Source organism: Nicotiana sylvestris, chromosome 7 (genome assembly GCF_000393655.2).
Source record: "Nicotiana sylvestris chromosome 7, ASM39365v2, whole genome shotgun sequence".
NCBI lineage: Eukaryota > Viridiplantae > Streptophyta > Magnoliopsida > Solanales > Solanaceae > Nicotiana > Nicotiana sylvestris.
Window position 1 is genome coordinate 43,514,541 of NC_091063.1, and position 24,336 is coordinate 43,538,876.

General features: G+C 39.8%; 1 protein-coding gene across 1 annotated transcript; it reads left to right on the forward strand.

The window, feature by feature from the left end:
- The first annotated feature begins 18,470 nt into the window (after nt 1–18,470).
- LOC104247663 (ras-related protein YPT3) lies at nt 18,471–23,421 on the forward strand. Its single transcript, XM_009803733.2, has 2 exons — nt 18,471–18,815; nt 22,673–23,421. Exons 1-2 carry the CDS (start codon nt 18,595–18,597, stop codon nt 23,106–23,108), a joined length of 657 nt encoding a protein of 218 aa, XP_009802035.1. The 5' UTR covers nt 18,471–18,594; the 3' UTR covers nt 23,109–23,421.
- Nucleotides 23,422–24,336: the final 915 nt, after the last annotated feature.

Sequence of the window (24,336 nt, forward strand, 5' to 3'; positions counted from 1 at the left end):
TCAGAGAAACATTTAAATATTTTCCGAAAAACCCTAGATCGGAAAAGAAAAATTTTGAAAGTAGTTTTTTTTAAAGAAAAGTGAGGAAAATTGTTTAAGACCTTAAGGAAAGCATGGATCTGGAACAGATATAAGGAAATCGGATAAACCTTGAAGGGTTAGGGTTTCAGAGGAACCCCAGTAGTGAGAAAGGCTTTGAAGAGTCACCGATCTAAGTCGGAGAGGTCAAAATCAGGCTCGAACAACCATGGTATGCCAGAATAAGGCCGGAGATGGCCGTGGAACTCGAATCGAACTAAGCCTGGACCAAATTTCGTCGTGGTCAAGCCTTGAACCTTCAAAAACCAGGCATGTAGGAGCAAGAGGAGGTGGGTAGAGGGCTTCCATAGCCTTGGAAGCCATGGATTCCGGTGGCTTTCAGGGCAGAAGCGGTGGAAGGCGGCTAGGGGGGGTTTCATAGGTGGCTGGTAGGTGGAAATAGTTAGGGTTGGGGGGTGTTGATGAATTAAGAAAGGTAAGGTCGAAATGTGGTCGTTAATCATTTTGATCAACGACCTGGATTAAAAGGAGAGCCGAGGGGAGTCGGGCGGGTCATTCAAACGGGCTATGGGTTGGGTAATTTTAGGAATTGGGCTGGGGTTCAATTGGGTTTAATTGGGGTAGAATCTAGGCTACAATCGAAATGAAATCTGGCTAGATTTTAAATAGTCATTTTCCTTTTTTATTTTTTATAAAATAGTAAATTAAATCCTGAAAATAAATTGAATGTACTAAAATGATTTATAACATATAATTATCAATTTAAAAATACTGTACTTAATTTTATAAGTATAAATGCAATCAAATCATAAAAGAGGCTAATATTGCAATTATGCAATTTTATCCTTAAAAATACCAAATAAATTTGTAAAAAATGTGTAAAACATATATTAGATATATATTGGTAAAAATATGAGAATCCAATAAATGAATCACCAAGATGATAATTTGGGGGATAATTATTGGGTTTTTCTTGATAAAATAGGCACTAAATTGATTTAAAAATCTTTAAAAAAAATAAGAAAAAATAATGTAGCCTTGGGGTATACTTATATATGCATATACATGCTATTTAAAAGGCATTTTACATATAAAAAATACACGGGAAAAAATTGGGTATCAACAACTGTCCCTCTTTATCCAGGAAGGATGAAAGAGTTATCGGGTAAAGATATGATGGCCAATTTTGACCGAACAAAAGGGTTCGAGGAGACTTAGGCCGTACTCTGGTTTCTGAGCTGCCAACATATCCCTGATTTTATAGGAATCAGGCCATATGTAGTTCAGGATCCACCGGCGGAGTAGGCCGATGGAGACTTTCAAGAACGGATGCAATATCCAGGTTGGGGTGAATGACTTGAAACCTGCAAGGGCTGCGGGAACTGGAGCGGGATCGATCCTGCTGAGATGTTTGTTGCTCGCTGGCTTATCTGCAAGTAAGTGATACAAGCATATATTGTGCATAAAAAGTTAACATGATGCAAATTCCCGTTGGACCATGAGAGTTGTCATCGGACGATGAGGATGATGTCCTTAGACCATGATGTCCTGGGCCATGAAGCATATATAAAGGATTCGCAAGCCATGAAATGATGCTCTCGGGTAATGAGAATGATGCATCCGAACTATGATGCCTTTGAATAATGATATGCAAGAGATTAAAAGGGGTCCTCAGGCCATAACATGGGCGTTCTCGGGCTATGAGAATGATGCCTCTGAACAATGACGCCTTTGGACAGATTGGCGATCTTTCAGCCTATGAGATGCAGTGTTTGGCGGTCTTTCATCCCATGCAATGCATAAAGTGGTAATATTTCAGCCATGCAAGTGTAAATGAAGTGGCGATATTTCAGCTGATGCAATGCGTAAATAAAGTGGCATTTTTTTGGCCGATGCAGACGTAAATAAAATGGCGATATTTCAGCCAGGCAAGATGTAAATAAAGTTGCGATCTTTCAGTCATGCAGATGGAGACAGTTCTTAGTCTCGGAAGGCAAAATGGTAGTCTTATGTAATGCAGAGAATGCAGATGGAGATAATGCTTAGTCTCGAGAGGCAGAATGGTAGCTTTATGCAATGCAAAAATGCAGATGGAGACAGAGCTTAGTCTCGAAAGGTAGAATGGTAGCCTTATACAATGCAAAAATGCAGATGGAGACAGAGCTTAGTCTCGGAAGGCAGAATGGTAGCTTCATGCAATTCAAAATGCAGATGGAGGTAGAGCTTAACCTCGGAAGGCAGAATGGTAGCCTTATGCAATGCAAAAATACAGATGGAGACAAAGCTTAGTCTAGGAAGGCAGAATGGTAGCCTTATGCAATGCAAAAATGCAGATGGAGGTAGAGCTTAACCTCGGAAAGGCAGAATGGTAGCCTTATGTAGGAAGTAAAAAGGCATATGATAATAAAGTTTTCTTAGCTGATAGCAGATTGCGATATTGTGACTGCTGGGGATACTGTTGTGTGCGGATAGCACCTGTGAGTAAGTGCAACGGTTCTGAGAGTTGTATTCCTGACCAATGTTTGTCTCGTGAGTGTATGGTATATTTGATGATTTTGCAACTCAAGTGCCTGCATCCAAAGAAAAATCGTGAGCTTTGTAAAGGGGAAAGGTTAGTTCGTGTCCCCTGCTGGCTTTGCTTGACCTGCTCGATTTTGATCTAGTGATACTGCCTGTATCATTGGGGTAGCGTTTCTAAACAGAGCGATTTCAGAAATAAACATGCATGATTTTAGTAAAGAAAATGTAACATAAATACAAAATTAAGAGTAGTTTTCTTTAGATGAACCGACGACTGCGACGTGGTTCAAGACATTGCAACTTTTCTTGCTCCGAAATTTTGAGGGTCCTCCTCAAAATTCTGCCCCAGTTTATTGGGCTGCTGCTTCTGACGGATGCTTGCGGTGAATGGCTGAAATCACTTCGGAATTTTGAGGGTCCTCCTCAAAATTCTGCCCCAGTTTCCAATTGCGGGGGGAAATGAAAATTTTATTGACTTGTGACCGAACCCATTGGGGCTGCCTACGTATCCCCTCTCAAACGAGAATCAGGTCAGGCGTAGTTCAGATTACATCATAAAGGAAAGCATAAAGATTACACATAGTATCGCTTGACTGCGTCTGAATTGATCGACTTTGGCCAAACTTCTCCGTCCATTTCTGCAAGTATGAGGGCTCCTCCTGTTAGAACCCAGTGGACCATGTAAGGACCCTGCCAGTTGGGAGAGAACTTCCCCTTGGCTTCATCTTGATACGGGAAAATTTTCTTTAACACCATCTGCCCTGATGTGAACTGTCTCGGCTTGACTCTTTTGTTGAAGGCTCTGGACATTCTGTTCTGATAAAGTTGACCATGGCAAACTGCGTTCATTTTTTTCCATCTATAAGAGCTAGTTGCTCGTAACGACTCTTCACCCACTCTGCATCGTCGAGTTCTGCTTCCTGTATGATCCTCAAGGAAGGGATTTCTACTTCGGCGGGACTGACCACTTCTGTACCATATACCAGCATGTAGGGGGTTGGCCCAGTTGATGTGCGGACTGTAGTGTTGTACCCTAATAAGGAAAATGATAGTTTCTCGTGCCACTGTTTATGCTTCTCTATCATTTTCCTCAATATCTTCTTAATATTCTTATTGGCGGCTTCTACGGCTCCGTTCATCTGAGGTCTTTAGGCTGTAGAATTCTTGTGTTTGATCTTGAAGGTTTCACACATGGCTTTCATCAGGTCACTATTGAGATTGGAACCATTATCAATGATGATTGATTCTGGGATCCCGAATCGACAAACGATATGATCGCGGACGAAGTCTGTCACGACTTTCTTAGTCACTGCTCTGTAAGATGCTGCTTTAACCCATTTGGTGAAATAATCAATTGCTACTAGGATGAACCTGTGCCCATTTGATGCGGCAGGTTCGATTGGTCCGATGACATCCATTTCCCAAGCGACGAATGGTCATGGCGAGCTTGTTGCATTAAGAATATTTGGAGGCACCTTTATCATGTCTGCATGTATCTAACAGCGGTGGCACTTTCAGACATACTAGATGCAGTCCGTTTCCATAGCCATCCAAAAATAACCAGCCCGGAGTATCTTCTTGGCGAAGACAAAACCGTTCATATGAGGACTGCAGGTCCCAACATGGATTTATTCTAGTAGTTTAGATGCTTCATTTGCGTCGACACACCTCAGTAATCCCAAATTTGGAGTCCTCTTATACAAGATTCCTCCGCTGTGAAAAAAAATTGTTGGACAACCTCTGAAGTGCATTTTTGAGTAGGATTTGTGAGCTCTGGGTATTCTCCTTTTGCCAAGTATTCCTTGATATCATGAAACCAAGGCTTTCCGTCTGCTGCTTCTTCGACATGAACATAGTAGGCTGGCTGATCATGGACCTTTACTGGAATGGGATCAATGAAGTTCTTGTCTGGATGTTGTATCATGGATGATACGGTAGCTAATGCATCAACGAACTCATTCTGGACTCTGGGAACATGCTGGAACTCTGTCTTTGTGAACCTCTTTCTCAACTCCTGTACATGATGCAGATAAGGGAGTATTTTGGAATTCTTGGTTGCCCATTCTTCTCGGACCTGATGTATAAGCAAATCTGAATCCCCAATTACTAGCAACTCTTGAATGTTCATGTCAATAGCCATCTTGAGCCCTAAGCTGCAGGCTTTGTATTCGGCCATATTATTGGTACACGGGAATTTGAGTTTGGTAGAGACCGGATAATGTTGATCGGTTTCTGATACCAGGACTGCTCCTATGCCAACTCCTTTGAAATTTGCTGCTCCATCAAAAAACATTCTCCAACCATTATAGGATTCTGCAATGTCTTCTCCTATGAATAATACCTCTTCGTCGGGAAAATACGTTTTCAGGGGTTCGTATTCTCCGTCCACGGGATTTTCAGTGAGGTGATTTGCTAGTGCCTGTCCCTTGATCGCCTTCTAAGTCACGTAGACAATGTCAAATTCACTCAACAGGATTTGCCACTTGGCTAGCTTGCCAGTGGGCATGGGCTTCTGAAAGATGTACTTCAAAGGATCCATCCTTGATATGAGATATGTAGTGTAGGCACAGAAATAGTGCCTCAGCTTCTGAGCTACCCAAGTCAAAGCACAACAGGTGCGCTCTAACAGAGAATACCGGGCCTCATACGGGGTGAACTTCTTACTGAGGTAATATATGGCCTGCTCCTTCCTCCCCGTTTCATCATGTTGCCCCAAAACACAATCGAACGCTCCATCCAATACTGCGAGGTAGAGTAATAGAGGTCTACCTGGCTCGGGAGGGACCAAAACTGGTAGTGTTGACAGGTACTCCTTGATTCTGTCGAAGGCCTGTTGGCAGTCATCAGTCCATTTGGTAGCGACATCCTTCTTCAACATCTTAAAGATCGGCTCACAGATAACTGTAGATTGTGCTTTGAACTGGCTGATATAGTTAAGTCTCCCCAAGAAACTCATTACATCCTTCTTGCTCTTCGGCGGTGGCAACTCTTGAATAGCTTTGACCTTTGATGGATCCAGTTCTATTCCTCGGCGACTACAATGAACCCAAGTAGTTTTCGGAAGGAACCCCAAATGCGCACTTCGCGGGATTAATTTTTGTTTGTACCTTCTTAGTCTACTGAAAAACTTCCTCAAATCTTCCATGTGATCAGTGACTTTCTTGGACTTGATGATAACATCGTCTACATATACTTCGATCTCCTTGTGTATCATATCGTGGAAAATGGTGGTCATGGCCCTCATGTAGGTGCCCCCTGCATTCTTTAGGCCGAACGACATCATCTTGTAACAACACATTCCCCACGGCGTAATAAAAGTTGTTTTCTCGCATCTTCTTCATCCATCCATATCTGATGATACCCCGCGAAATAATCCACAAATGACTGCAATTCATGCTTGGCGCAATTGTTGATTAGGATGTGTATGTATGGCAAGGGCAAGTCGTCTTTCGGACTGGCCCGGTTGAGATCCCGGTAGTCGACACAGACTTTGACCTTCCCATCCTTCTTTGGTAATGGCATAATGTTGGCTAACCATGTTGGGTATTCTACTACCCTGAGAACCTTGGCTTTGACTTGCTTAGTGACTTCTTCCATGATTTTCAGACTCATGTCGGGCTTAAATTTTCCGAGCCTTTACTTTACCGGCGGACATGTTGGATGGGTTGGCAGTTTGTGAGCCACCATAGATGTACTCAGACCAGTCATGTTATCATACGACCAGGCGAATATGTCCTCATATTCCCTTAGAAATTCTGTGTACTCTTCCTTTTCTGACGGTGACAAATAAGCGTTGATTCGTGTTTCTTTGACGTTCTCTGCATCTCCCAGGTTAACAATGTCAGTCTCATCCAGGTTGGACTTAGGTCTGTTCTCAAAATTCTCGACTTCTTTAACAATCTCTTCTGGTATGTCATCTTCCTCTAAATCTATATCCGTTTATTGCATTGTCTCGTTGCATATCACAGTCATTGGTTCATCAAGATAAGTAATAGTAATGTTGTATAAGTAAAGTAATGAGAGAAAAATAATAAGAGTAGGATTTATAGGGAAAATCGAAATGCTTTGATAAATTCCATAACTGTTTTGAACATTGAAGATCTTATTGCGAAATTTTAAAATGCGAAAGGAAAGTCAACTATAAAAATAAAAGATAGTGCATGATGCTTGATCAGCCTTGCTACCCCGAGGCTTTTCGAGCTCTGGTGGTTCTGATGGTCCAGTTATTGAGGCATGATCCTCTGTTTACTGCCATATGGAAGGGCCTTCATCCCTCTCCTCCTCGAGAACAACACAACAGTCCATATCATCGTCTTCTAGGAACAAATTCCTCACTACTACCAGTGCTTCCTCTTCTTTTGACCCATAGATAACATCGGCTGGCTAGAAAGTCTGCTCCAAATGTGATATTGGCTGCTCCAGTGGATAGTAAGGATCGTGCCATGGCGGCGACCAATTGTTGAATTCTTCCCAAGTGTACTCATATCCCAGACCGAAGGTGGTACCATGTTTCTTTAGTTTGATAGGCTTAGCGATTCCTTGGAGGTTCTTGCCAAGCCCCTTGCCAGGTTCGTATCCACTCCAGTTCAATATGCTTTTAATTTTATTATCCCACCATTTGTCCTTGTCGACAGTGTTGACTCGCTCGATATGGTGATAGGTTTCCCCGCCTATCTTTCTTCTACCTCCGATTGATAGGATGGTCTGGCGACTATATATGGATTTCTACCGTCGCCGTGAATGATCACCTCTGGTGGTTCCACTCAAATTTCACCGCCTGATGTAGTGTTGACGCTACAGCCCCAGCGGCATGAATCCACCGTCGTCCCAACAACAAATTGTAAGATGTCAGCACGTCTATCACTTGAAAATCAACATCGATCCAAGTTGACCCCATTTGCAAACACAGACTAATCTCCCCGATGGTGTACCTTTGGGAATCGTCGAAAGCTTTCATGTTGATGGCTCCATCCTTTATCTCGTGCAGCCCCTTTCCCAATGTCTTGAGTGTTACCAATGGACAAATGCTGAGGCTGGACCCTCCATCAATTAGGATTCTGGTGATAAAATAATCTTTGCATTGTACGGTAATGTGCAACGCCTCGCTGTGACTCAACCCTTCTAGTGGCAGCTCATCTTCATAAAAAGTGATCTTGTGACTTTCCAATACCTGCCCTACCATATTTGCCATTTCTCCTCCGGTGATATTGCCTGGTACATATGTCTCACTCAGCACCTTTAGCAAGGTATTCTTGTGTGCATCGGAATTTTGTAGCAGAGCTAGGATAGAAATTTGTGCTGGCGTTTTGTTCAGCTGATCAATGACTGAGTATTCCTTGGCTTGTATCTTTCTCCAGAGATCATTGGGCCCGGTTTCAGTGATGGCTATGACCAGAGGCCTGCTTGCTTGACTCAGCTAAATGCTCTGGAGTATAAACTCTACCGGTTCTTGTCATACCCTGTGCCGCAACAGCTTCCCCGAACTTGGCATTCCTTTTTATTCTTGCCTCGGCTGTGTAGTCCCAAGGTATGGAATTTATATGGAATGGTGTTATGACTGACATTGCTACTGGAATGGGCACCTTTATTCCGAACGGAGCTTGTATTTTGGAAAGTAAAACCACAACTTCAAATGGTACAGGTGTGTTTGCCGGAGACCCAAACTTGACCTCAATTGGTGCTGGCGTCTTTGCCGAGGGTGGTGCTTCAAACTCAAGTGCTATAGACATATTTACCTCGGCGTCCCCAGAAGGCTGAATCTAGACTACAATCGGATTAAGGGTGACTATTGGCTTCTTTGGATCGTCGCCTTCTGTGATCAAACCGATCGATCCCTTGGGGTCCCAATCATCCTCTATTTCAATCATGTGAACACCTCCACCCGGCAGAGGGTTATTGCGGATATTCGGAGCAGGCTCTTTCGCCATGATAATCTTGTTATCAATCAAAGTCTGTATCTTATCTTTCAGAGAACGACATTCATCAATGGTATGTCCTTTCATGCAGGAATGGTATGCACAAGATTTGTTTGGGTTAACCCATTGAGAAGGGTTCTTAGGGGTTATAGTAGGGATATGGGTGATATAACCAGCAACTTTGAGCCTTTCGTACAGGTGGTCAATGGGTTCAGTAATGGCGGTATACTGTTTGTGAGGCCTGCAGTCAAAATTTGGTCGAGGTTTAAGAGAGTTTTGACGTGTGGGAGGCGATTGATAGTGGGATGGTTGAGTATTGTAGGCTTGGTAAACATGTGCGGGTTGGGAGTATCTGGGCGAAGTAGGCTGATATGTGTGAGGTGGAGATGATTGATAAGTGGACGGTGGAGTTTGGTGAGAGGGTGAGGGTGCTTGGTAGTTCGGAGTAGGTTGATATGTGAGTGGAGGCATTGGATAGGCTTGGTATTTGATAGGGGATTTGGTCCTCTGTGCAACCATTACAGCACCTACGTCCCTTTTCTTAGACGTACCACTAGACTATAAAGCCTTATTAGTAGCTTGCAAGGCTTCAAAGTTCGTAACCATACCACTCTTGATGCCTTCCTCGATCCTTTCTCCCAGCTTGATAATGTCAGAAAATTTATGGTTCTCAATCAACATTAGCCTCTCATAATATTGCGGATCCTGATCCCGGACTAAAACTTGTTCATTTGTTCTTCCTCTAGAGCAGGTCTGACCTTAGTGGCTTCTGATCTCCAACAAGTGGCATACTCGCGGAATGTTTCCGCGGGCTTCTTCTTTAGGTTCTGAACGTAGAACACATCTGGTGCATTTTCTGTATTGAACCTGAATCTGTCCATAAAGTCGTACGCTATACTCACCCAGTTTGACCATTTTTTGGGTCTTCGGCTGATGTACCAAGATAGAGAATCTCCTTTTAGACTTCTCATGAAAAGTTTCATGCGGATCCTCTCGTCTCTCCTCACTCCGACCAGTTTGTCGCAGTATATTCTCAAATGAACTCTTGGATCCCTTGTACCATCAAACATCTCGAACTTAGGAGGTTTGTACCCCTCGGGTAGTTCGACATCGGGTTGTATGCAAAGATCTTCGTAGTTCAACCCTTCAATCCCCTTACTTCCTTCGACGCCCTGAATTCGGCTAGTCAACTTCTTAAGCTTTTCAGCCAGACTCCTGATGAGTGAGTCTTTATCATCAGACTCGGGTGTGCTTGAAATGGGTTGGGTGGAGTATGGCATGGTTTCCACATAGATGGGGATGTTATGATGAGTGTGGAGGTGGTCATTTGTGTAGTTTAAAGGTTCCGAGATGAGCAGTGGAGTACTGTTGAGAGTGTGGCAAGTATTGTAGTGGTGGTGAGGAGCGGGATGGTTTTGTGGTTTTGGGATCTTTTGTGGATGTGTGGGGTTGATATCTGGGCTAGTGAGGGAAAATGACAAATTTGCTAAGTTTCGAACTTGGTCAAGTTCCTCTTGAAATTTCAACAACTTTTGCTCGAGTTGGGACGCACTTTCTTTGGAGACCTGAGTACCATGAGTGACCTCTACCCGTTCAGTTGAGTTTTCCTTTCTGGTGTTGTTCAAATCTTCCATCTTTTCTTTGTTCCTATTTCTGACAAGGCTAGGAGAAGAAGTGGGTGGAGGGCCCTTGGATCTTGTGGAATATGATGATGATGCCAGAGTGCACGAACTAACCTTTGGGGAGGGGAATAAATAAAACAAAAGAGATAACAAGTCAGTGCAAATTATAAGAAAAAATGTTGCGATATTTAAACACATAGTGCAAGAATGTAAATCGTGTCCTAATTTGGGGAATCCTCTTGTGCCCGAGGTAGGACTAGCGGCAAGTTGATTTGGAGAACTTTGAATGCTAAATGCCTCATTTTATTGATAAAAATTAGATGAATCCCAAATTGACACTAAATAACAGGAAGTAAAGTAGCACTAGTGGCCATCGGCCTTATTACATTCATAAAACGAAAAAGATAAACTCCTATCTATTTGGTCCCAAAAGGACCTTCCTCAGGTTGAATGCTCTCGTTGATCAAATCCTCCAGTTCGCGTAGGTTCACCAGTAAAAATGCCTTGGCCAGGTGTTCTTCTTCATTTCCCTCAGTGTTCTGGCAGTCGGCGACTCTCTTCCTCACTTTTCCTTCTAATTCCAGCAGACTGTATTCCAGATATTCTAACTTTTCGCTAGCTCTGACGGCCTTCTCTTTCCAATCATTGATTTGGTCATCTGACGGAAGACTTCCCCATTAGTCTAGCAAGAGTGGGGGCGTGCTAAACATTCCGAAACTGGGGACCTCGTCCTTCAATTTTTGCAAAACAAAAGGGTTAAGACCATACCCCTACCGGACTCGATTATTTAACATCAACAATTAGCATGAAGCATTTAGTTCTCCAAATAAATGCACAGAACATGGGGATGTTCGTTTGGGTTTTAGGGAAACCCAGTGGACTTTGGACAAGGCTATCTTAAAGAGTCATTATATGGATAATATAACTGACTCGGCTGGGTTTGACCATGATGCATGCATAGTTAAATAGAGTAAGTTTCTAAGGGGTTTTAGACTGGTACCCTTGAACGGGCAACTCAAGGGGGAAGGCACGGAACCGTCGACTACACCGTTGATCGACTAGTTTTACCGTAAATACGCCTTTTTCGGATTTAAAGGGGTGATAATATCGGAAGAGCGCAACCACTCATTATAAGCGTTGCTATGATATTTTGTTTGGCACGAGTGGAATATGAAGTTGAGCATGATTATGCAACAATTAAAGCAGGTTGTCACATATTTGCACGTTAGGAAAGCAGTAAATGCAACAGTTTTTCATAATTTAAAGCGGTAGTAAAGGAAAGCAGTAAAGGAAAGTAATAAGGGAAAGAAACAAAAAGACAAGTCAGTTTTGCAATCAAAACGAAAAATTGAATGCTTGAAAGAAATAAACAGATAATTGCGCATAAAGAAGCATAAATTCGCAATAATAGTATGAAATGGTAAAAGCCTAAGAATCCCCAGCAGAGTCGCCACGCTGTCGTGCCCCTTTTTTCTCGCGAAATCGGGTTTATGACATTTGGGAGGACAACTCATTCCCTTTTGGGAATTGGGTTTGAATGGAAGAGTCGCCACCTAATGATTAAAGTGCATTAAGACACTAAAAAGGGTTTGTTTTGAGTAACCAAAGATTGGGTAAAGGCTTGAAATTATCCCAAGAGGAAGGTGTTAGGCACCCCTCAGAATCCACTAGTATGGTTCCTGGCCAGACAATTATTGTGACTTTAAGCGCAAACAACACGTGGGAGAATAAGACTTCAAATAAGAGGGAATTTTGCACATGATGGTTACAAGTAAGAAAACTAAAAGAGTTGATTTTGAAGAAGCAGTTTAAAAGGTTTAAAAGGAAGAAACAAAGGAAAGGTGTGTGTGTGTGTGTGGGGGGGGGGGGGTCCTAGGTTTATTAATAATATGGATCACCCCATGCAACATCCGGTAATCACTCCTCAGTGAGGGGATACACGTGATGTTATTGCGTGGTCATCATATCCATATCTACCCTTTCCGCCCTGTTTAAGGTATTAAAGCACGGAATGGTCTCGTTTACTTATTGCATGCTATTACTCGTCCCGATCCTATCAGTCCCGGAGGTATTTGGGACTACTAATCCTAAATGGAGGAGATATTGGGCTTATTTATGGTTTTAAAAGGGTAAAATACTAAGGCGACATACAAAAACATGTATAGCAAATTGGGAAAAGCATACAGCAAGTAGAAAGGCTCAAATACACCTCCTTTAAACAAAGAAAGCAAGTAAGTAGCATGACTTACACATACTGTTTAGGGCCTGATTAAACTTAAAGGTTGAGGCAGACTGATTTATCACATAATTCAGATAAGAAACCCGAATCAGGCCTGCCTGCTGGTTGTAGTTAATAACAATAGATTCAATTTATAAACTTTTACCCTATGGCTTGCCTAAGTGTTGGACGAAAACCCTATAGGCATGATATCTACAGACTTCAGGAACAAGGATATGAGATGATTACATACTGATTTAAGAGAAGTTGTCAGTTATTAAAGAAGGGCGAGTTTTAGCAAAAGATCATAAGTTCTGCAACTGGTAATGCATCATTATTGCCGGTTTTAGACTTTAAGCGAGTGAAATAGTTCAGACTTGATTAATAGCTCCTATAGGCATGCTTTCTACGCATTGTTGATTTTAAACACTTTCATAGACATAGTAAAATGCAGAAACCTTATAAGCATGATATCTAGGTGCTGAATTTCGTTTAAGACATATGAACATGATATCTAATTGCGGTTGATTATTAAGACCTACAAACATGATTGCCTAATGAAGAATGGATATGCAAGGTTCAGAAAGACCTATAGGCATATTCTCTATGTGCATATGCAGAATTCAGATTTTTAGGTAATTATAGACATGGTATCTATATGAGAGAATACATGATTCCTATAGACATGGTATCTATATGAGAGAATGCAGGATTTCTATAGACATGGTATCTATATATGAGAGTGCAAAAATCCAGAAACTCCTATAGGCAGGATATTTACCCCTTTTGCATACATGGTTACCCCTCCCTTTTTCACTAGCCATCCCCGAGAGTTTACTACAAAGTTATTACAGCCCAGAAAAATAAAGTAAAAAGAAAAATTGGAAATTAAAAAGTACAATCAAGGAGAGCCTGATTCAGACTTCCTATCTGAAGTATGAAGTAAACCAACTCCAAGAGGTCATATTTCAAAGCCTTTCTCCCACTTGGGGTGTGTCAAAGTTACCTAAGAGTCTCAAATGAACTCCGGACAGTGCTTACACTCAAATGTATCACCAGATTAGGACATAGTGCAGTGTGGAAAGGGCCAGCCCTCAGGTGTCCAAGTTCAGATGGAACTCAAGGTCCCAAGGCAAGGCTCACAAGAGAGGAGCAGAACTTAGGGACTAAGAGAGAGTGCAAGTGCAGGAATAAAATTCTGAGAGCGGAAAGGGAAAGGGAAAACAACTCACATCAATACACATAGGGGTATAGGGAATGGGGAGGTGGTAAATAGGCAAAGACAGGCTGATGGGCATACCCAGCAATGGGAAGTGTTGGCATACCCATAAGCCTTTTAGAATACACTGTTTAGAGGTTAGGATTCCCTAAGGGACCAAGTTCAATCCATGGACAGTAACTTACATATTGCCATGTTTTAAACCATAACTCAAAACACATAAGGGGGTAGGGAGCAGGGATTCATAGCAGAAATAGATAGAAAGAAATCAACATGCTAGTTTAAACATTGAACTCTACAGAAACAGTAAATAAACATGGAAAACACATTGTTGTGATGCTGAAGCTTAAATTAGGACATACCAGTTTCAAAGAAACAAATAAAGGAAATGCAGTAGGTCTTATAAACAGGCCACAATGCAGACAAGAAGAGAATATTATTGAGAGAGTGTGAGTTCAGAAGGATTGTTTTTATTTTGTGAAAAGGATCGTGCCTTTTATAGTGTAAAAATCCGGCAGAAATAAGGTAAGAAAACAATTAAGGAACCGAATATCAATCAAGAATCAATCACACAAGACTTCCTTTAATTAAGGAATTCAGATTCAAACGGGTAAACTATTTAAGGAAAGTAATTAAACAAACACTTTTGTGCAAAGTAGGCAATTATGGGCGAATACATAAAAAGTTCTCTAAGGAACAGGGTTTTGAAGTACACGGTTGTACAAATAAGGTAAAAAATCAATTAACAGCCAGTAAATAAAAGGTTAGGGATCTTGTAATTACTGACCCATGAATGAACCAAGTCGCAAAAGCTGAGAAGGGTCTTAACTTAGGTCGAGTCACAAAGAAAATCCGCAAGCAATGGAAAGAAATCAATCAGACCATATTCAGAGGGAAGTATGAACTAATCACAAATTTGAAAGCCACTTTAGAGGGAAGTTCATCATATATAAGGGGCATACGAACATGTTAAGCATGAAAGAAGATTGTCGTGTCGTTGTGAAATCGGTAGAAAAATCCAGTGTAGAAGAGTTTAGGAAAAGGTCAGAATCATATGAAAACAAGGATGTCCAAACTCAGTTCAGAGACCCGAAGTTGGTCTGAAAGAGTTAGGGATTTTGAAATGAAACCTTAGTTCAAGCAAATCACATAACCAAGCTTGGAAGAACCCCCAAATTCTAGGGTTTCCACCATTAATCAAGTACAGAGATGAGAAGGCAAGTGATCGAAACAGGCTCAGAGGTCTTAGAGAAGAACTGAAACCTCTTGCATGTTTCTTTCAGCAGCAGAAACTCATGAGAAAACGATGATAGCAAGTAATACACAGAACATAGTAGAAGAATTCAAAAAAAATAGAGTAGAAGAAGCTAATACGAAATATAATGGAAAAAAAATGATAAGAATAATAGAAGAAGCATGCTAAAAAGTAGGTGAAAACCAGAACACAGTAGAGAAGAAATACAATAGAAAAATCATACGAGAACACAGTATAGGAAAATACAATAGAAGAAGCATACAAAAACATGGTAGAAGAAAATACAAGAACACAGTAGAGGAAAATACACACAAAAGGAAAAAGGAAGTCAGAGAAACATTTAAATATTTTCCGAAAAACCCTAGATCGGAAAAGAAAGATTTTGAAAGTATTTTTTTTTTGAAAGAAAAGTTAGGAAAATCGTTTAAGACCTTAAGAAAAGCATGGATCTGGAACAAATCTAAGGAAATCGGAAAAACCTCGAAGGGTTAGGGTTTCAGAGGAACCCCAGTAGTGAGAAAGGCTTTGAAGAGTCACCGATCTAAGTCGGAGAGGTCAAAATCAGGCTCGAACAACCATGGTACGCCGGAATAAGGCCGGAGATGGCCGTGGAACTCGAATCGAACGAAGCCTGGGCCAAACTTCATCGTGGTTAGGCCTTGAACCTTCAAAAACCAGGCATGCAGGAGCAAGAGGATGTGGGTATAGGGCTTCCATAGCCTTGGAAGCCATGGATTCCGGTGGCTTTTAGGGTGGAAGCGGTGGAAGGCGGCTAGGGTTTGAGAAGCTTTGAGAGAGTTTGAGAGAATGGGGGGGGGGGGGAGGTTTCAGAGGCAGCTGGTTGGTGGAAATGATTAGGGTTGGGGGTGTTGGTGAATTAAAAAAGGTAAGGTTGAAATGTGGCCGTTGATCATTTTGATCAACGGCCTGGATTAAAAGGGGAGTCGGGCGGGTCATTCAAACGGGCTATGGGTTGGGTAATTTTAGGAATTGGGCTGGGGTTCAATTGGGTTTAATTGGGGTAGAATTTAGGCTACAATCGAAATGAAATCTGGCTAGATTTTAAATAGCCATTTTTCCCTTTTTATTTTTTATAAAATAGTAAATTAAATCCTGGAAATAAATTGAATATACTAAAATAATTTATAACATATAACTATAAATATAAAAATACTGGACTTAATTTTATAAGTATAAATGCAATCAAATCATTAAAGAGGCTAATATTATAATTATGCAATTTTATCCTTAAAAATACCAAATAAATTTGTAAAAAATGTGTAAAAAATATATTAGCTATATTTTGGTAAAAATATGAGAATACGATAAATGAATCACCAAGATGATAATTTTAAAAATAATTATTGGGGTTTTCTTGATAAAATAGGGGAGTAAATTGATTTAAAAATCTTTTAAAAAATAAGAAAAAATAATGTAGCCTTGGAGTATACTTATATATGCATATACATGCTATTTGAAAGGCATATTACATATAAAAAATACACGGGAAAAAATTAGGTATCAACACCTTTAATAAATGACGTATTGCCTCTTGTGTCTATACATTGTGATTGCTAGACGACAATAGCTATAACAAAGAATAAATCTTATAATTGTAAAAGTAGACATATGAAATTGAGACATGATGTCATAAAATAGCTATTGAGAGATGGAATAATTTCCATTGACTATTTGAAGTCAGAGATAAATTTGGCCCATCCTCTAACTAAACCCGTGGGAAGAAAATTAATTCTTCAAACCTCAAAAGAGATGGGGTTAAGGCCGACATGTTGTCAATAGAGATGGTAACTCAACCTATGTGATTGGAGATCCCATGAAGTAGGTTTATATGGGTAATAACAAGTCGATATTGGCACTAGAGCACTAAAAGAGAGTGCTTGACTGCTACTAATTGAGAGGCTGAGTTATAACTCTTAATGAAATTCATAGTCCTTATGAATGGTGTATTTAAAAGCAGTATACACTTGATAAATTCACCTATATGAGAGTGAAGTGGGCCGCTCCTATGAGATTTTGGCCTAATCTCTATGGCTCTCATGAATCACCAGGCATGCGCATGGCCTAGTGGCGCAAAACCGCGTTCAAAATTGTGAGGGTCGAAGTGTGATTGATAAAATCTCTGACTTACAATGAGAGTTATTGGTTCATAAATTTTATATTTCACCAGTAATTCTGTGAGTTAATTTTTATTGATCTAAGTTTGATTCATAGTCCAGAAGACACCAAACCTATTGCATTTAGACCATACAAATCCAGCAAGTTTATTTTAAAAAGTCTTTAAAATAGTGGGGGACTGTGGCAATATTTTAATGCCCTTTGGACAAGTGTTTTAGCCCTTCTAGAAGGTTATGATTAGTGGCAAAAGAAGACTAAAAAGTGGCAAATGTTCAGCCACGTTTTTGCCATGCAAAATCCAAGTTTCATGCAATTACAACTATAACTAGGCTCTCACTTGACAAGGAAATATCCATCAGCAAAAAAACATTTCTTCCTCTCCTTTCCTTTCACTCCTCCCTTCTTCTTTTATTGTCTAATATTAAATATTAGTTGTTTCCTTTCTTATTTACTTTTCCTTCTTGCTAGCTGGGTTTGTAATATTTAATTTTGCTGATTCCTGTATTCTCTAAATAATAGAGGTAAGCTTGTTTAATCCTGAAGAAATATTTCACACTGCTGAAATAGTTTCTTAGGACAGTGCCCAGCACGACTCAAGCTAATTCGTGTATCTGCTTACAAAGAATATTGAAACAGTGTTATTGAAATTTTTGCTCTTTTACTACACATACTTCAGGGCATACTAGGATAGATAAGATTAGGAATGACGATATTCGGGAGAAGGTGGGTGTGGCCTCTGTGGAAGATAAGATGCGTGAAGCGAGGCTCAGATGGTTCGGGCACGTGCGGAGGAGAAGCCTGGATGCTCCGGTGAGGAGGTGTGAGCTGCTGGTTTTAGTGGGTTCGAGAAGAGGTAGAGGACGACCTAAGAAGTATTGGGGAGAGGTGATCAGGCAGGACCTGACACGATTGCAGATTTCCGAGGACATGACCCTTGATAGGAAGGTTTGGAGGTCGAGCATTAGGGTTGTAGGATAGGGTGGTAGTCGAGTTTCTCCTCCTCCATTCCGGGGGTGAAGCGAGTTTGAGTAGGTTGGTCCTAGACATGCTTGTGTTTAATGTAGAGTTCACACTAACCTTACTGTTTTCCATAGCTCTAAACCTTAGTTGTGGGTTATGGTTATTGCATGTCATCTATTTTATGGTTTTTAGGATGCTGTCATAATTTCTATGGTTATGTTGACGTTACTGATGAATTGTCTTTACTTGTTTTATTTTCATCTTCCTGAGCCGAGGGTCTATCGGAAACAGCCTCTCTGCCCTATCGGGATAGGGGCAAAGTCTGCGTACACACTACCCTCCCCAGACCCCACTTAGTGGGACTTTATTGGGTCGTTGTTGTTGTTGTTACTGCACATACTTCAATTCCTTTTTTGCTTAAGTGGAAACTTGATGTAATTTCTATTCTCTACCAATTTTTTTTCATTTTATTGTTTATCGGAAAAATCAAAGAAAAAAAAAATCAAACGAGAACCTGAAGGGGTAGTTACGTCATTTCACGATATGAAATTCATTTCTATTTTAAGCTGTTCCTAGAATATAGCCAACCTCAGACGAGAGTCCCAACCCCTTTTCTCCGCCTTTAAGAAAAAAAATTGAAGCAGAGTTCTGTGATTTACTTACTTTTTTGCCTAACCAAAAAACACAGAACAAAGTAATTGTTTTCAAAGATGGCAGGTTACAGAGCAGATGATGAGTACGATTACTTATTCAAGCTAGTGTTGATCGGAGATTCAGGTGTGGGTAAATCAAATCTGCTTTCAAGATTCACCAAAAATGAATTCAACCTGGAGTCTAAGTCTACAATTGGAGTTGAGTTTGCTACCAAAAGTCTCAATATTGATAGCAAAGTTATTAAAGCTCAGATTTGGGATACTGCTGGCCAAGAAAGGTAAAGTTTCCTCCTTTTCTGAAAAACAAAGAAAAGACCCCTGATTTATATATTTTTTTCTTTTCTTCTGGTAGTATACTTTAGACATCTATGTCTCTTTTTGTGTTTGTGTATCTGGGGTTTTGCTTATTATGCTTTTGTGGCTTTAGTTATAGTGCTTTTGTTACTTGGTTACATGATCTTTGTTGAACTCTAAATAACCGTTTATATTGGTGTGTGAGCTTTTATTTATTTATTTATTTGTATGAAATCTGCAATATATTTAAGTTGTGGGGTTCCAGAGTGGTAGTAAGTGCTTGCTTTTACATGTTTTCGCGCTTTAGTCAAGTGAAAGTTGCTTGTGGCTTTGTTGTGTTAAGCTTCTTTTTGTAGGATTATTGAATATTGTTTGTGTTTATTGATATTGTAAATGAGTGTGTAGATGTGGTTTTGTTGCTTGAATGGGAATCCTGTGTAGTATATGTATTACCATTTGAGGGACATGGAAGTTGCACCGCCACCAATTATAAAAATGAATTTCTACATGTTTTGCAAAGGGTGTTTTGAAGACATAATTAATTACGTATAAAAGTGTTTTGTCTCTAATAGGCTTTTAAATGAGGTGATCACACAATTCAACACTTTTGCATGCTATGTATACTCCTAGCTGTCTAGATGCTATTGTGGTGTCAATCTGAAAGCTAGTTTTAGAAATTTTTGTTTCCACATTTGTTATATGAGATTACTTGAATTTGTTCAGTTCCCGTACAAGTACATCGGGAGGATATGTTTTCTAATATGACAAATAAATGACCGAAGCAACTCTTTTTCCCTATTGTAATTTTTGAGATCCTTGACCATTTTATTGTTTGATTGATTTCATAGCTTTTCATTTGCCAATTAAAAAGAGAAGGTTTAAAAAAAATTGGTTTATACCAAAAGGAATTCAATCTATGAAATAGCTTTAGCTTGAGTTCAGTATTGAGGGTTATAAGACATACGAAATGGGTTAACAAAAAGGAGTGGAAGTACCTTTAAAAACCAAAGTGTATTTTTAGTTGCAAAATAGATCGTCGTTTTGAAATATAGATGTTTGACATGGATCTTTCATTTTCATTGACACGTGTATCCGAGTTGTTGAAAGTAGATTCTTTAGATGCACTACAAATTAGTGAAAAGTCTATATGTACACAAAGAAGATACTTGCGCACATCATATGGAATTAATCTTTGGAAATAGGTCTAACAAAGCTAGAAACTAAACCAAGCCCGTTTGTGGTTAGTATACAAACAAAGTTGTAATTTAGATACAGCTTAAAGTACTGACCAAAAAACTGAGATCCAATTTAAGTAAAATTTGTATCTTAGGTAGCTTTATAACGGTGGTGTTTGGGTCAATTTGCGCGCACCTTTACTATTCCACTGAATTCACGGTTACTTGCTAACCCCACTTGTACAGTTACCCGGTAACTCTGAACACTTCATTGGCCATTAGGTCATATCCCTTGGTGTTTGTAAATTCTTTCATGTTATGTTATTTAAGAAAGAAAAGGAAGGAATGCAGTTGATACTTGGTAAGGGCAATTGAAAATGAAATCTCGTATAAGTCATTTCTCTGGTAACGAACTTGAAGAAAGAAAAGAAATTTTGGGGAACCAAAACTTTACTCTAGCACTGGTGCAACTCCAATTTAATTGTATTTGGTCGAAACTTCTAGTTAACAACAATGTAATCTCTTTTCTATGTCTCGCCAGGGGCGGATCTATCATGTAAAACTTGGTTCACGTGAACCCGTGGTCCTCGGGTTAAAATATAGATATGATGTACATAATTTGGCAAAATAGATATATATACTTGGTGGAACCCATGGTCAAAAGAGACCAAGTGGTGCACTGGGTTTGGTCTCTTATTTCCAATAGCCTAGTGTCAGGGGATCAAATCCCCTACCAACCTTTTGGTTTAATTTTTTTTTTAAAAAGTAATAGTGAACCCATCCTCCGGAAATCCTGGATCCGCCTCCGTGTCTCGCCCTAGAAAAATCCTTCTTAAAGGCTGTGGGCTTCTTGGTGACAGTTAGGTGTGAAAACTATGACTCCTTCAGAACTTATGGCCATGAAAAAATTCACTACCTTGTTGGTATAACAAATTTTTCACTTTGTCAACTTTCTATTCTGAGATTCGATACCTCAATTTTCTATCGTTAAGAGATTGGGTATATCTACAGAATGCCCTGTGAAAACTAAGAAAGTAGGCACAAAGTAAAGAACATGCTTGGAGTTGAACTTCAGAAAATAACATCGTTTTTGCCAAATGAAAAAATTCTTGAGATCAAGTTATCAAGAGAGTAAGAGACGAGAATGCCCAAGGATAGTTTGTATTAGGTTATTGAGTTGGCATGATTGTGGTGAATTGAAGGGTTGGTCTCTTTCTTCTTGCAAATACAGTAAGCAATGCCTCTGGTTATTTTCAATTTTGGATGTGGTTGACGTAATTTGCTACAAGGTTTATGAATCATAAGTGTGTTTTACATGTCATTAGCAATGGTATCACATCATAGTTGTTCTTCCAGATGTTCTATGCTCATGTTTCTTACAAAAAGTACATAATAGTTGGGTGCAAACACGGTGCAGTGTTAAATATAGGGTGATACAACATGTTTCGTAATTGTATATGGAGCTGGTATGATAAAACATGAGAACTGAATTAAGAGGAAGATGAATTTATTTAGCCCTGCTTGAATGCCCTTGGGTGGCTTTCTGATATGTTGCTTTGCCTTTATCCTACTCATTTCTTGTGAACATGTGCAGCATGCGTGTTAGTTCATGGCAGTGCTTTTGTTGGCACAGTTCAGCTGCTGGTTCATGGCTTTTTAGTGCCTGATATGTATTTGACATCTTGTGCATTTCTCAATGGCAAGGATGTGAAAGTCTGGACGAAATATCGATCATAATTCTCGCTTATTGTAAAGCCCACGTTTTGATATATTCCCTATTGGTGGTTGTATGCAAAACCTTTTCCTGAGATGAATAATAGTTCTAGCCTATGTTGTTCGGACTCTCCGAAAATGTAGCCGGATACGTGTCGGATCCTCCAAAAGTAGTGCATGTTTGAAGGATCCGACACGGGTGCGGCTACATTTTGGAGAGTCCGCGCAACATAGGTTCTAGCTTAAAAATCTTTGAGCAATTTCATCTCTTTGGGGGGGGGGGGGGTTCTTTTCTAGCTATTTTGCGAAGGTGCAAGTTAAGCCTGATATATTTACCCCCACACTGTCCAACTTAACCCTAAAATAGAGCAGTGGAAGAAAGATGGAGTAGACCTCATCTTTCTGGTCCTTTATCTTCTGTCTTGTGGTTTCTTCTCCTGTTGTTTTTTCAGTGGGAGTTGTGGACTTATCTCTTTGTTTAGGGAGAATAGTTTGAGAAATAAATGTATAAAGTATTTAGGTTAGTGTTTAAAACACATTTAAGTTGCATCTTTAATAGAAAACGATCAAAAAGTTTTGTTGGCAATAAAAATAGGTCATGTATTTACTTAATAATAAAAAAAAAAAATAGGTCATGTATACTGGTATACCACAACTTTCAATATTTTTCTTGGTTAGTAAATATAATATTCGTATATTCAAGCTCAATTGCATAGGCAGATGTTTGAATACTTGATCTCTTTTCCCTACGTTTTTCTTTTTCCCTCTTGGTGCCCCTTTTTCCCCGTTATTGATGTTCTTTGCTTATGGCGAATATGTAGTTGCTTGTATGTGTTTTGTTGCTAACTGTCGTATAGAGAGGGAATGAATAAGACACAGGAACTCATGTCAATTAGATGTTATCATCTTAAGGTGTTATACTAATGCTTCATTTTTTTCTTCTTCGCTACCAGATATCGTGCCATTACTAGTGCTTATTATCGGGGAGCTGTCGGCGCTTTGCTCGTATATGATGTCACTCGACATGTTACCTATGAGAACGTCACAAGATGGTTGAAGGAGTTGAGAGACCATACTGACCCTAACATTGTAGTCATGCTCATAGGCAACAAATCAGATCTCCGACATCTCGTTGCTGTTTCAACTGATGAGGCTAAAGGTTTGGCAGAGAGGGAGGGCCTATACTTTATGGAGACTTCTGCATTAGAAGCAACCAACGTGGAAAATGCATTCACTGAAGCTCTCACGCAGATATACCGGATCGTCAGTAAAAAAGCAGTCGAGGCAGGCGATGAAGGTGCTACTTCATCTGCTCCTCCTAAAGGAGAGACGATTAACATCAAAGATGAAGGGTCTTCCTGGAAAAAGTTCGGATGCTGTTCAAGCTAGGGCTCTTGAAAAATGTGCAAGACGATGCTCAAGCTGTTTTAGTTGTAAATTGTCATTAAATCAATGATTTCCTCCCCGGTATTCCTTTTCCTTTTTCGGTTATCTTGGTTGTGGGATAAGATTTAAGCTAGCCATGAGAATACACGAAGCAGCGTTCTCATGAAAAACTCCGAAGGAGCAGGTACCGTTGGTTTCTAATTACAGAATGTGCAAACAAGGTCTTAGTTTTATGGGTTCTGGATGTTAGCTTGAAAAAATGAGACAGTGGCAAGGTCTTTCCAATAACATGTTACCAATATATCATCTTTCGTCTCGATTGTCCCTTTGATTTTAATTAGATTTTTTTTTTGTCTATCTCTTGAGTAGAAATTGTTGTCCATTAATAGGGCAAGATCAAACTGTTGATAATCTGCAGGTTTAGCATGTGAATTTCATTTAACAGCCCTTCCATGTTATGGAACTAAAAAGCTTCATAATAGGAAACTCTCCATTGCCATATTACTAACCCATCATTGCAATCTGTCTTTCAGGACTCTTTTTCGTTCATGATGTTGGGCATAGGATTAAGGAACTAACCATTACAAATGATTATATATTTATTTCCTCTCATCACAGCATTCGAATAAAAAAGTAACGTTAAAATCTCCTGTTACCATTCCATTTTAACATTATTCCGTTTCAATTTAGATGAGGTAGTTTGACTCGATACGAAATTTAAGGGGAAAAAAAAGATATTTGAAACTTATGGTCTTAAAAGTTTAAGGGATAAAACCTTTGTGAGGGCATGACATTTATATGATTATAAAAGCTTCTAGGATAAAATGACGAGTTTAAAGTAGAATTATTTTCAATTATAGAAATATGTCATTTTTTTTAACGAACTAATAAGTAAAGTGTGTCATCTAAATTGAAAGAGATGAGCAGTATGATTTGCTACCTCATGTTCAATAGCGTGGTTTTTCGTTTTATATTTCTTGATTTCTTTATGAACATAGATGAAGGTAGACAAGAGGGTTGCTCTGATGGTAAGCAACCTCCACTTCCAACTAAGAAGTTGTGAGTTCGAGTCTCCCCAAGAGCAAGACGGGAAGTTCTTGGAGGGAAGGATGCCGGGGGTCTATTTGGAAACAACCTCTCTATCCCAGGGTAGGGGTAAGGTTTGTGTACACACTACCCTTCCCAGACCCCACTAAGTGGGATTATACTGGGTTGTTGTTGTTTACTAACA

Bases quoted from the DNA above. Each gene is read 5' to 3' on its own strand.
- LOC104247663 (XM_009803733.2), top strand. From the start codon at position 18,595: ATGGCAGGTTACAGAGCAGATGATGAGTACGATTACTTATTCAAGCTA. The intron at 18,816-22,672 runs GTAAAGTTTCCT...CTTCGCTACCAG, and splicing joins GATACTGCTGGCCAAGAAAG to ATATCGTGCCATTACTAGTG.